The sequence below is a fragment of the Patagioenas fasciata genome, chromosome 3, assembly GCF_037038585.1.
Source record: "Patagioenas fasciata isolate bPatFas1 chromosome 3, bPatFas1.hap1, whole genome shotgun sequence".
NCBI lineage: Eukaryota > Metazoa > Chordata > Aves > Columbiformes > Columbidae > Patagioenas > Patagioenas fasciata.
In genome coordinates, this window is record NC_092522.1 from 113,522,085 (window position 1) to 113,536,086 (window position 14,002).

Consider the following 14,002-nt stretch of genomic DNA (forward strand, 5'->3'; position numbering starts at 1 on the left):
TCTGTAATATTTACACTTTTCCTCCTTCCCAGCTCTGCACTGAAATTCAAGAGTTTTCTTTCTCTATAAGGACAGGTGCAGGGAACTCAAAGGAAACCCCTCCTGCACGGCAAATGATTTCTGAAGCCTAAAACATAATCTCCCTAGTTAGTAATTTAAATTTAGCTTCCTGAAATTCTCCTGTACACCTCTCCAAACATTTGTAACAAATTGTAACAAATATTCTTCAAAATACTAATTTTTAAAAAAATATATAAACACACAGAGAATTCTAAGAATGTCTGAGTAAGCCAAAGAATTTCAACAGTTTGTTTTAATAGATAAGAAATATATGTCAGATTTTATTAATATTACATAAACTTTAAAAGGGCCTCATCTTTCCATTAACATTTCTACTAGTAAACATTCATTATAATTCCCTTTGCTATCAAATATTCACAGGAGTATTCCTAAATAAATAACTAGCAAATACTGCAATATTAATATCTAAAAAAAACCCCATAGACCACAAATATCAAACTATCAACATAAAAACTTAACATAAAAACATTTCAACAGTTTTCAGGCAGAGTGACTCCATTTGAAGACTAGTAAAGGAATCCAGCAAGTCATTTCAGATACGGATGAAGCTGTTTGGGCCGAGCTTTTCTTGATAGTCCAATCCTGATGGGGCCCTTGCATGTTTTAAGAGGCTGCACTCTCATAACTTCATGGGACAGAAAGTATCCTACATTAAAAAAAAAAAGGAAATAAAAAGTGAAAGTAAAACCAGAATGAATATGATATACACCAGAACTACATACTGCCAAGATATGTACATTAGATGAAAGTTAATTACAGCTTCTCAGTCCTTTACTACATCCTGTCCCATTTCTATTTCTTTCAGGTTTAGAGCTTCTAAAATATTCTTTTTGGTTGAAGTTGTAATGCTAAGAGCTGGGTCACTACTTAGATTACTTCTAATTAGGATTTTCAACCTAACATTACAGAACTTTCCCGAGAGACTGGCAAAGGCACATAATTCAATACAAATTACCATTCTGGGACAGAGGGGACACGCTGAGGGGAGTCTGCTTCAATACTTGCCACTAGTCTGAGGGGTTTAGATGCAAAAATCCAACTCATAGAGCCCACCATCACTCTACTGGTGGTAACAATCATGATGCCTTGTCTTGTGCCCCTCATTTTACGGCAAGCAGAACTTGTATGAACAAGTAGAACAAGTATGTGGACTTTCTGTTCCATAGTCTATTAGGTAAGGTATACACCATCTAGCAATCTGGACCACGATTCAGTCATCCTTTAGAAGCTTTTTTGTTTTGCACAAAATAATACACTCACTGGGGAAAAACGGAAATCCACGGCCTAGTAAACTAGAGATTAGGACAATGAGTTATCTGGAAGAAGTAATAAACACATAAGAAGGTGTCAGGTTTCTCAAGATCCTTTCCAGTTCTCTTTTCCATTGTTCTATAATGAGATACTAGAGAGAGTGCAGAGGAGGCGACGAAGCTGGTGAGGTGCCTGGAGCACAAGTCTTATGAGGAGTGGTTGATGGAACTGGTGCTGTTTAACCTGGAGAAAATAAGGCTGAGGGGAGACCTTATCACTGTCTACAACTACCTGAAAGGAGGTTGTAGTGTGGAGGGTGTTGGTCTCTCCTCCCAAGTAGCAAGTGATATGACAAGAGAAAATGGCATCAAGTTGTGTCAGGGGAGGTTTATATTGGATATTAGGAAAAAATTCTTCCTGGAAAGGGTTGTCAGGCATTGGAACAGGCTGCCCAGTAAAGTGATGGAGTCACCATCCCTGGAGGTGTTTAAAAGGTGTATAGGTGAGGTTCTTAGGGACATGGTTTAGTGCTAGAGTTAGGTTATGGTCAGACTCAATCATCCTGAGTGTCTCTTCCAACCGAAATGATTCTATGATTCTATAAAACTATGAAACACTGAGCAATTAGCTAGGATATCAAATAGTGAGCCTATCAGAGCCTTAAGCACTCATTCAGAATTCTACTAAAGAGAGAGAAAAAAAAAACTCTAAGCCTTTCACAAGAATTTTAAATTATAAGATGAGAAAAAACCCAAAGCTTCATTAAGTAAATGATGAAATAGTTGTGCTGCTATGTGTTTTACAAGACTCATAAGAGTCAGTTGGCAGAGGAACTTGCATGTGCCAAAAGCAAATCAAGTGTTAAGGGTCTATATGCAGCCAGTAAACCATGGTGGTTAGTCATGCAGCATTGTAAAACTGCTGAAGTGTAAATCTTCTTGTCCCACCTAAGGATCTCCGTTCCAACACAGCCACAGTTTCTGAGGTAACAGTCACTTCACACGACTGAACAGTGAAATGTAAAACAAAGAACTCATTGATATCAGCAAGTATAAAAGCTGTACCTCCTAATTTTATAACTATGGGAGCAATATGCTGGATTAAGCCACAGGATTTCGGCAACTAAACTGGCTAAATTAATAGGCTTTGATTCCACAGCAGAAACAGAGTGATCATATCCAAGATACATAACCAACCCAAATCATTTAAGAGCATATGTGATGGCTCAGAATCCTGCTGAAAAATGGAGGGAGACAACCACATAGTAGCAAAACTTCAAACCTTAACTCCTATCAGTAGAGTAAACATAGTATTCCCCCTGACAAAACCAGTTATATTCTTTGCTCCAGAATAATCTGTAAGGCAATGTTCAATGTGAATGGAAGAAAACTGTCTCTGCCAACCACAGATTACAGCACAGCAGCAATGTACCTCCTCAAGGAAAGAAGATACTTAGCAGTTCCCTATTTGATATCAACAGAGAATGAATGATGAAGGGAATATTAAATTTTTTCTCATGTCTTCTACTGGAAGTGTACTGGGTGTCTGTTGATTCTGACAAAGCTCTGGAAAATAGGTGTAGAATGCCTTAGAAATCTGCCATTGCCCCAGAAATTTGTCATTGCCCTAAAAACTTGCCATTTCTCTAGAAATCTGTGTGATTTCTCAGCAACTGTGGGGAAAAAAAGAAGCCACTCATTGCTCAGGTTTTCTTCCAAATATTTCTAGAGAAGCTCAGATGGGAACTTAAAAAAGACTAGGAAGCAATGTAAAGGGACTATTACTGCTAATGGCAATGGAGAAAATGTTTGGTTTTCTTTGCCATTGGCCCTGTGGCCCAAAACAACAGGGAAAGAAGAAAGGGAAGATGATCCAAGTTCAGCCATATTTTGATCTTCTTCAGGATCCCCAATGGTCCACCTAGCAAGCTTCAACCCCATCTGAACAAAACTTCCAAGATTTTAGTATCAACCACCTTGTACTGTTACGTACAATAAACATTCTGGGATTTGAATGTTCCCTGAGCAATAATAACACCTACTACAAAAGTAAGAAAGAAGAATCTACCTGCCACAAACAAACAAAAAAAAAAAAAACAACAAAGAAGTGTAAGAAATATTATCAAAAGTTGACATATCTTCAATTAAAAAACAGGTGACAAGAACACCACGGGTCATCTGTAAATGTTCAAGATTTTCAGTCTCATTATTTCACAGAATGGCCTGAATGAAGGAAATTATTTTCTGAATTCTGGGAACAGCAAAGTGTGCACCAGCTTTAGAAGGTGCAATGGGGAATAAAAGTGAGTGAAAATATCTGTACATTATTTTACTTAGTGAAACAGAAGCCATCTGTAGCCTTTTACTCACAAAGTTTAAGTATTTCATTTCAGAATAAACCAATAGCTTTGTTTTAGTAAATGTTTCCAAATGTTACAAAAAAATGCAAAAGCTTGCTTTTTGAAATCTTAAGGAATCAATTGGCAACATCCTTCTGAATTTCCTTCCACAATGTGTCCAAATCTACAGCTTTTCCAAGAAAAGTATATAAAATCATGTTTTCTTCATAGTACATCTTGTTTACAATGTTTGAAGGTGCAAAGATGTTTGTTCCAAATGGCTCCAAAGCAAGCAGAAAAGGAAACCCCACATTGTTAGAGTTCTTTGCTTCAATCCAAAGTACAAAAAGGCTCATCTGCATGACTTGCTCTGTGACCCAAGCCAAAGACAGGACAGCTTTCTAGTAATGTACAATTAAATAAAATGTGATTGCTATGGAGAGAAAACTAAAAAGATAAGAAAGAAATACAGAAGTTTGATAAATAAGTTTATTAGCACTCATATTTGTGGCACATATAACATAATATTACTCTTACCTGCCTCTTTCTGTAAATTATACTTTTGTTCCTTAAGAAGTGTGCAGGATAAAAAAGCAGGGTTCCACGTGTATGGCTTATCATAAGCTGCATCAAAATAACCTTAAAAAAGAAGCATAAATACATTTAATACTTTAGCTCATTTCTATAAACAAATAACTAAGTGTATTTCATCTAGTTATCAATTTGCAGTTCGTGTTGATGTGACTAAAACAGATACGTGTATATTACAGGAAATATTAATGAAGCTACGAAGTCCAACTCTCAGAGGCTTGTCAGGAGCTATCTATACACGTCATGAATTTCTCCTTTGTACAGATGCAATGATGCAGTTTTTTAATTCTCTGATGACATATTATTTTTTCCAACTGGATCTTCTTTTTCCAGACTTAGGCAGAAAAGTGATCACTTAGTGAGCAATTTATCCAGTATCTGCTAGGTTTACACCTCTGGGGCAAGGCACGCAGGTGTAACTTGCAGCACATTACACTGTTAAAACTCCACTGAAGAGAATCTCCTCCGGGACTTTTCCGTGACACTTTTCTAATTGCTTCACAAACACTAATTACATTCACAAAACCCCTACAATCTTCACTTTATAAATTTAGAGCCAACTCTCCAAGAAATTGATTTCAGATGCTAAATTTGAGATGGCTGCATTTTTATCACAGAATTCAGCAAATATGACCAAAGTATATCTATTATTGACGTTATTTGCAGCTGTGAGAACTCATTATTTCTGCAAACTGAATTTCAGATACAAAATCTGATAAACATGTTGTTTGAAAAGTGGCTGAATAATTTACTTATCACACAGGAGTTATTTGTAAAAAAGGTACAGCATTCAACTGCTTTTCTTCTCAGTGTCCTTCCTTTACTCATTAAACATCTCTTCATTCTGCAGCAAATGGGGTAGGAGGGTTAGATTTTACAAAGCGGATTTCCTGGATATTGTTTGAAGCAGAGAATTCTGTTTCTTTAAGAAAAAAATATTTTTTTTAAAGAAAGGCAGCATCTAAACTTTAAAGAAACATAACTATAGTACTGCTCAAGTTTTGTGAGGGTCTGGTCTGGAAGCCAGAACTGTGAAGTACATATGCTCCCTTTATGGTGGATGGAAAAAACAGAATTCCATACAAGCAAAGAGACAGGCAAGAACTGCTTAGGGCAATGCCATGAGAAAGATTAAATGCAGGATACATTTAGAAACCTCCTGCTGCTTTCTGAGCTTAAGAAATTTAGTGTAGTAAACTTCCTTCACCTACTTGGGATCTATGGCCCAGAATTAACTTCCGAGGACAGATAATGAACACACTCTTAAGAGAAATATACAAATACCACACATGACAAGTAGTGCCTGCCACTCGTGAACATACTCATATATCTTTATTAATCTCTTACCCGGACTTGCTTTAAACTACTTATTTTCCCTAAGTAATGCTCTTTAAGCAGAAGATATTAGTATCTGTTTCAGAGGCAAACACATGTAAATGCTGCAAGACTGGCTGATGTGTTCACCTCCAGGTCTTAAACAAATCAGAGAGATTTAACAGGTGACTGTCACCACTGATCACTTAACTGCAAAATGATTTTTGGCAACTATTTGACTCCTTATTAACATGGCCTCCCAGAGAAAACAGACCTCTGAATACTATGCAAAATCCATTTTGAAAAGATGAAGTTCATCGTCATGACACTTCAAAAGCTTTCAGTAGAACACACCAGTTGTAAGGAAACAGTTGTCTCCTTTCTGAATATTGTATTGTGTATTTATTGTGTTCTCTCTGCAAAAGTGCATCTTACTGAGTTTTTAACTCTTTGCGGGATTTTAGGTCTCATTATGATGAAGTCCAAGACAAAAGAAATAATGTGCGCTAGAATTTGCATTAAGACAGGTAGGAGCAAGCCTGAAATTGGCTGTGTTCTGCGCTACAACTGCTACAGCACAGTGTGCAAACAGCAGTAGCAGTGTAGTTGTTTTGCATTTGGCTACTCATAGGCAGGTATCTTTTGTCCCACAAACCTTGTACAATTCAATGAAAACTCAGAAATTGTTACAGAATTACCCGAGTTGAGAGATACACCTTCACAGCAAACCAAATATTTGCCTAAAATTTTATATTTGCTTATTAACATAACAGCCAACAATTCCATGTGCTTACCTTCTGCAATAGGTGAATGCAGCAAATCTTCACTTGACAGTCTTGAAACACAATATTCCTTAGACAGTTTTTGGTCATCACTGTCATTCGACTTTTTTTCAGCTAATGAAATTTCATTACTGTCAATTATGTTTTGTCCTTCTACAGTACCACAGACTGAAGAAGAAATACACACTTTCTTTTGAGAAACACTTGTCACATCTTCAGCTACACCCTCAGAATTATTTAATTCACAATAATTGTGTGAGTTTGTTTCCAAACTAGATAAGTTGTTTTCATTTCCCTTGCTAATTTCATGAAACATATGTAGCTCTTCTAGCACTAAATCGAATTTTCTCTTCAGTTCAAATTCGCATGTGATTTTGTTTTCTAGAGGTAAATACTTATCTTTCACCACTTCAAGACATCCATTGTTCATTACAGATACATGCATTTTTAATTTCTCTTCTGCAGCAGTGAATGTTTTAGATTCATCTTCTGAATATGACATAATCAAGTCTTTCATTACAGTCTCACATTGACTTTCATTAGTCACATGCATTTGTTCATCACTTATCTCCTCCTGTTCTTTTACACATTCAGGATGTCGTTTCAAAGCTGCTGGCTCTAAAATAATGGCCTCTTTTGTCTGTGTGTGCCCTTGTGAAAAAAACTGCACTGTTTCCTTAGCCTGTAATTCCAAGTGTGTATCTGTCACGGCAGGACTTCCTTTGGATGGATATTGTGTCATGGCATTCATTTTTTCACTTTGTTTTTGTTTATCCACACTTGAGGAATCCCTGCAGTGTCCATCTTCACTTACTGCTTCATCTTTATTGACGAAAGATCTGCTGTCTAGTGGCAAAGGCACAAACTGATAAACACTTGAGGAAGCAGGAAATACATTTTCAAAATTCAAATATGTATTTTGATATTCTAGTTTTTCACTCGCTAAATGTGGGCTATATGCATCTATTATTTTGTAGCATTCAGGTTGCTTTGTTTGGCTATCTTGTAACAAGAGAGAATTACATTTTTCCGTAGTTGGCTTTGACTGTTCAGGTAGTATTAAGGTATCATTTGATTTAATAGGAAAATTATGAACCCCTTTTGAACCAGTGACTTCATTTTCCTCAGACAACATGTTTTTGACAGAATTGTCTTGGTTTACAACTGGGATCTGGTCAAAGTCTTCAGAATCAGTAGTAAGCGGAATTTTTTCATATATGTCAAAAATAGAAAAAGATTTTTTAGAAAGAAAATTATCAGAATTTATTTGCAACTTTTCTGACTTGGGAAATTCTTTTTGATCAGCATTTATAAAACTGGAAGTACCCGAGTATTTTTTCATGGTATATGTGGTTTCATCTGTGACTTCATTTGTAGACTTCATGTAATTTCCACATCCAGTTGTTTCAGCTTTTTTATTTTCACATATAACAAAAGGCAAAGCTTTTAAACTTTTCCCATGAAAAGAACTATTAAACATTTTACTTGGTTTCTTCTTCTCCTTCTTTACTGTATTTACTGATATTTCCAGATTTGCACCTTTACTATTTAGCTTTTCAAATTTCAGTTTTGAATGAGCAGAAAAGTAATTCCAAAATCTAACTTGTGCTCCTATCAGATACTGCATTTTTGTGATATTGCAGCAATACATCTTGTCTACTGAAGAACAATCAAAAGTGCCCTGCAGCAAGATTAGGCATTTAGCAACTAAAATCTGTCTTTTCATACTGGTTTTGTGACTGACTGACCCCAAACAGGTGCTGAACCCTCCACTCCCTCTGGGTAAGAGGTGGTGCTTTCTGACATGTGTCCCCTGACATAATCCACTCTTTTGGTGATGAAAGAGGGTTCCTCTTTTTAGGAAAGTGGACTCTTCTTCACCTAAAGATCTAGAAAAATGTCTTCTCTGGTATTCACTCTGTAATTGAAAACCAATTTGTTCCAAAAATTTAGAACGTACAAAGCAGGGATACACTTCATGTTTTTTATGAAATTCCATGTTTTGCCTCAAAGCAGGATCTGTGCAAGAGTTTAACTGAACTTGCATTCTGCCACATAAAGAATGTTCCTCCACTTGCATAGACTTTCCTTCAGCTGGCAAGGAAGTATTCCTACTATTGAAAAAGGAGGCAAGAATTGTCTTTAGTACTTCCACCTTCAGATGCTTTGAAATAATAGCCAGCAAACAAATACATATTTTATTGTTCTGGCTCATATTTATATTGCTCTTTACTAACTCTTTAGTATCACACTGCCCGTTTAATGTTTCACAAAAATAAAATCGATGTGTAATACCATCACCCGGACACGTGGGCATGTCTTTATACAAAGTTTCATTCCATGTCCTGACCCTTCGTAACAAAGTATTTTGAAATGAAAACTTTAATTGGAACATTTCCATTCTCTTAAATAGATTGAAACTCACTTTTGTATCGGGGAAATTCTGCACAATAATGTGAGGACAACTGCTTTCAAATAAAACGTTTTTAGTGAAGCACCTTTTGAAATCAAGTATTTCTTTTGTAGAGGGTTTTGATTCTGCTTCATACAAGCTAAGGTCACTGCTGGAATTGCGCGCACCACAGTGTATATCTAACTCATTTTTCCCCAATGCCTCTGTTGTTACTGGAATACTTGTCTGTATATGAAAAGCTGCCACACTCTCATTAGAATTAGTGCTTTCCCTTCCCGTTCTCTTCAAAAGATCATTATTGCTAACACATTTATCCTTCTGAATGCTTTTAGCGCTAATGTAAATGAGAATCCTTGACTTCTGGTCATCATCACATTCTGAATTCTCCAGCATTTCACATTTCAAATAATTTTCAGCAAATATTTGATTACATTCTGTGTCAGCGCTGTTGCCTCTGGAATAAGTTACAGATACTGTTCCTCCTTCTGCTAAAGGACTGCACTCTTGTTTGCTACTTGATGGGTAATTATTTTCTTTAAATTCAGAATCAACAATGGAAACTTTTACCCTGCTTTCATCATTTTTCAATTTTTGTTTCCCTGTCTCAGATACTTTTTGCACACCATTTATCTGTTTAGATTGAAATAAAGATGCTTGGTCTTTAAAATTCTTCCAATCCATCTCCTCCAAGTTAGTTGGTGGCATTTTACTATTCATTTTATTTGAAATGTTAGAAAATTGAAAATTTGGGATTTGCATTAGTTGTAATCTTTTAAAAGGCTTTAATGTTGGAACTAGAGATGATGAAATATCTTTTTCTTTATTATCTCTTTCTGTAGTAGTTTCACTATCACTGCTGGAGTAATCTTTATTTTCTGCATTACATACTTTTGTCAGGAAATTATTTTTCTCATGTTCTATGCGTGAAAACACAGAACTGGTGCCACAAAAAAATGGAATTTGCAAAAGCTGGTATTGTTTCCACTTTTTATCAGAGACAGACCTATGATTTAACAATTCCATCTGAAAAAAGTCTCTGTTGAAAGGTGTAACTGAAGAATTTTGATCGAGTTTGTTATCACCGTTTCTTTTATTACTGTATTCTATATTGTTGTTATGCTGCACTTGGGGTGTATTTAGTACCTGTAGGTTTTCATATGTGTTACCAGCATTCCACACATTGCATACTTTTGTTTCAGGAGGCTGTCCATGCACATTCAATGAAATACCATCTTCCATAGTAATTTGGTTTTCATTTTCAGGACTCCATTTTTTGTTGGGCAGTTTAGTTTCTGATACTCTACCTGGAAATCTTTCACTACTACAAGTTTGAAAATGGAAAAACTCTCTCATGCCAGTTTTTCTTGCAGTATCACAACTTTTCTTTTCTACTGCCCAACTGTTTTGTCTTTCTGATAAATCTGTAGGCTCATGTGGTGATGTTTGGTATCTGTCCATATAGTGTATGCTTTGTTCTAACTTCTGCTGCTCCTCTTTTTCTATGTTTTTTTGATCACTTTCTATTTTAATTCTCTTTGGATATAGGAACCATTCAACTTCATCTGACGATGCAGATGAAAATCTTTCAGAACATGTATTTTCCATGCTCACAAAAAATAAGTTCTATACTTGCTGAAACAGTCCTGAAAGATAAAGAAATATTGAAGTATTAGGCATAAACAATCTTTCAACAGTTTCCAAAACGTACAGGACACAAAACCAGTAATTCTATCATCTACCTGTGTTACCACATTGATATTTGTTCTGCGTACATTACATGCCTGAGATAAAGGCAGGATCACTGAACAACATTTAAAACCAATATGTAGCATTTAAGATAGAAGTTATTTACTGAAGTAAAAATGCAGACGTATGCAAAATTAAAATAAGTGATAATTTTACTGTGCCAACAAGTTACAGATTAATTACATTCTTCATGCATTTGTCACACTGTATTTTTGCCAAAAATGAATACTGAGAACAAATATCAAGAAAATAATGTCTACTGATTAACTTGGCTGAATCTGGGGAGTGGACTCTTTAAAATTGTTAAAAGCTGAAAAAAAATTCCAATCTTGTCTTCACTGTGTGTTGTCATGTGGAACTGCAGGCAAGTTTATCAAAAGTCCTCAGGTTTGATGAAACACTGTATCAGGTTGTCGCTTCATATATGAAAACCAGTGGTGTCACAGGCACAAATCCAGGTTGCTGAATGTCCTGGTGCCCATGGTGTTTAAGTGCACGCCTCCTCAAGTTAAGTGCACGCAGCAGGTTCGGTTTAGAAGTGATCTACCTAGTGTGTGGAACATAATTTGAGCAAAATGAAATTTCCTATGTCGATTGAGGGGATTTATTATGCTTGTGACAGACTGGTTCACCAGTATCTCAGAGCAACCCAGTCACCATGCAGAGCTGGCCTCAGAGAGCATACAGGAAGGGGTTCAAAATGTTTCATGAAGTGTATAATTAAGTTCTGGTTTAGTTTGTTTTGGTTTTGTTTTTTTAACCAGGACTACATGATTCAAGAATCAAGTAGCATTCCTAATTGGACAGGTTTGCTTCTGTAACGACACAGGTTTTTGGTAAGGAACGCTGCTGTGACTGCAGGAGACGCCTGTAAAACGCAGAGAGTTAAAATCAAGCCTGTGGCTCCTTCTCCTTCCCCGCAGGGCTGCTCGCCTCCCCCCATGGCGTCTCCCCCTCGCTGAAGGTGACAGGTCCCGCCTGCCCTGTCCCTGAGGTGCTTTCCCCCTCTAGACACCCTCCTCTTTGCACCAAGTTTTACCGTGAGGGAAACCGGCTTTCCCTCCCAGTTCGTACAACCTTTTGTCCCGACCCCGCCCGGTGGTGCCTCCCCTCACAGTGGCGAGGGGACACCCCTCAATCCCCCTCAGCCGACTCGCCCCGCCCCGGCAGCCCTCCTCGGTACGGGGCAGGGCTCTGGCTGCCCAGCACCCGGCTGCTCTCCGAGCAGGGAACACGGGGCAGCCTCAGCTGGAAACCTGGAGAACGGGAGCACAGCCCGAGGAGCGATCGGTCGGCGAAGGAGCCGCCACCCCCGCCCGCTCCTGGCGCCACGGCGGGGACAGCCCGGGGAGGCGGGAAAAATCCCTCCGCCCAACAACGCAGCACCGCACCGGTTGGGGGCCACTGCTTCCCTCAGCGTCTCCCTCCGCCAGCAAGGAAAGAGGCCGTCGGCTTCTCCTCTCCCGCGGGCTCCCAACGGGAGAGACGAGTTGGGATTTATACACCAAAGGCCACCAAGATGCTGTAGAAACTGCGGTTTGGTTGGAAAGTCCTTTCTTCCGTGCCTGAGCAAAGAGGTGTCACCGACTAGAGCCAAGCAACCTGCTGCCAATTATTTTTACAAGCCAGATGTATTTTTCTAAATTGCCTAATTCCTTAAGCATGAGATCCTGTATGTACAAAAGCTCGTGTCCATGGCCCTTTTCCACGCTCCTTCTGTGATTAATACAGAGCAGAAGATGCTTCCTTTTTTTTTTTTTTTTTTTTTACAGTAGGAAGAGTTGATTCAGCCAAAGACTTTATTCCAAAAATAACAAGTATTCATACAGCTTCGTGCTTTTGAAACAGGTGTTTCCTCTTCGACTGCTGAAATTTCATTTCTAAAAGGTTATTTTTTAAAGTTTGCGCTAAATTGGTGGCTTTAAAACCGTCAAGGGTGGGCAATAAAAATAGAAACATCCTTAGGGCCTGTTGCTGCAAATATTTTTTTTTAAGGATTATCGTCCATACTACAGTGAACAAATCCACTGAAGCCCAACAGATCCTTTATTCCTGGTAGTAAACATTATAACAGGAATTGTATAGAACTAAGCCTTAAAATAGCTTTCTCTTCGATATTTCTGCTTTTGTAAATAAATTTGGCTAATAAAAGCTTTCTAATACTTAAGAATTAATATTAATTGAATCAATCTTTAGTTAACAAGATATGTTTCCTGTTTATTTTTAAGCAACAAATAGTCTGACTGAAATCAATTGGATTACATTCACATTTTAAAATACGTATAATACCGTGTGTAGTGAAGGTCATGATTAAAATTAGAAATAAGATTTTAAGGCATGTAAGAGAGCAGAATATTCACCACGGTACTTACGTTTGCTACTTCTCTGCATTGGAAAAGCATCTAGGAAGCATTCCTGGCAAATAAATTATTGTGTTTTTCTGAAGTGGAATTGCTGTAGTGTTCACAACTGTTCATAACATCTTCTGAATAACATATTCCCCCACTTCCCTGCCAGGGAGAAGTCCCTCAGTATGCAGGGCAGACTGCAAGTAAATAGGAGTCACTTTAAAATAATTGATGTCTTTGAACAGTGGAACAAGGCAAACAACCAGAATCACATGAAAAAGAAGAATGCTTTTTCTTGCATCTACACAGCTGTAAATCAAGATTATTTATTAAACTGCATCCACTCGTTTCACGTCTATGGCTTACTTTGTTGTATATAACTTAGATACGTAGCAGAAGCTGACAGACTTCCACTGAAGCACATCCTGCATGCTTTGCACTTTTCAATTTGCAACTCATGGAAAAAAAAGTTCATACTACTTGTTTGCTGATGTTACAAATTGAATATAGCATATTTCTACTAATGGTGTGGAAAAAGACATAATTGCTTTCCCTGCTACTCAGTTCAATAATATTTTAGTAGGATGTAAACACCACATTTTTGTTGTAGAATTTTGATAATTTCAAATTTTCACTTTCTGTCAATTGCTTACATCTACATCACACATACCATGTATATCATTACTGTTATACTATGTTTGCAAGTTGACAAAGTGGGTCGTAGATCAGCTTCTTGATGAAGTCGGCAAAGAAGTTTTGGGTTCTGATGCAGCAATCAAATCTCAGAAATATTTCTTCACTTCAGACTATCATTTAAAACTCTTACAAACTCACTCTCTTTTTTTTGTGGATTTTGGTTTGTTTGGTTTTTTGGGTTTGTGTATGTGTGTGTTTTGTTTTTGTTTTGTTCAAAAATTGAAAAGAAAAACATTGCAAAATATTAAAAAAGAAAGGTCAGGAATAAATATTAGGACATTAAGTTAAATATCAACAAAGACATCACCAAAAATATAAAGATCAGGAAGACAACACAAATTTTACAGTCTTAATTTGTCAAGTGAGGCAGTGTCATTTGGCTCAAGTGCTTTATCTTAATTTAGCTGTGCTAGCTAAATGATTGCAGCCTTGTCCTTACAAT

General features: G+C 37.2%; 1 protein-coding gene across 2 annotated transcripts; it reads right to left on the reverse strand.

Moving 5' to 3' along the window:
- Positions 1-339: 339 nt before the first annotated feature.
- Positions 340-11,857, reverse strand: RAD51AP2 (RAD51 associated protein 2). Of its 2 annotated transcripts, XM_065833196.2 has the most exons (4): positions 11,773-11,857; positions 6,370-10,413; positions 4,208-4,309; positions 340-727 (listed from the first exon to the last, which is right to left on the reverse strand). In XM_065833196.2, exons 2-4 carry the CDS (start codon positions 10,373-10,375, stop codon positions 609-611), a joined length of 4,227 nt encoding a protein of 1,408 aa, XP_065689268.1. In that variant the 5' UTR covers positions 10,376-10,413; positions 11,773-11,857; the 3' UTR covers positions 340-608. The 2 variants fall into 2 exon arrangements, with proteins under 2 accessions (XP_065689268.1, XP_065689267.1); XM_065833195.2 differs by having other exon boundaries at positions 6,370-11,843.
- Positions 11,858-14,002: the final 2,145 nt, after the last annotated feature.

What these genes read in the sequence shown, in the direction of transcription:
- RAD51AP2 (XM_065833196.2), bottom strand. Translation starts at nt 10,375, where the DNA reads ATGGAAAATACATGTTCTGAAAGATTTTCATCTGCATCGTCAGATGAA. An exon ending in GCATTCACCTATTGCAGAAG is followed by an intron (nt 4,310 to 6,369) that starts GTAAGCACATGG and finishes TTCTTTTTTAAG; the next exon opens with GTTATTTTGATGCAGCTTAT. An exon ending in TAATTTACAGAAAGAGGCAG is followed by an intron (nt 728 to 4,207) that starts GTAAGAGTAATA and finishes TTTTTAATGTAG; the next exon opens with GATACTTTCTGTCCCATGAA.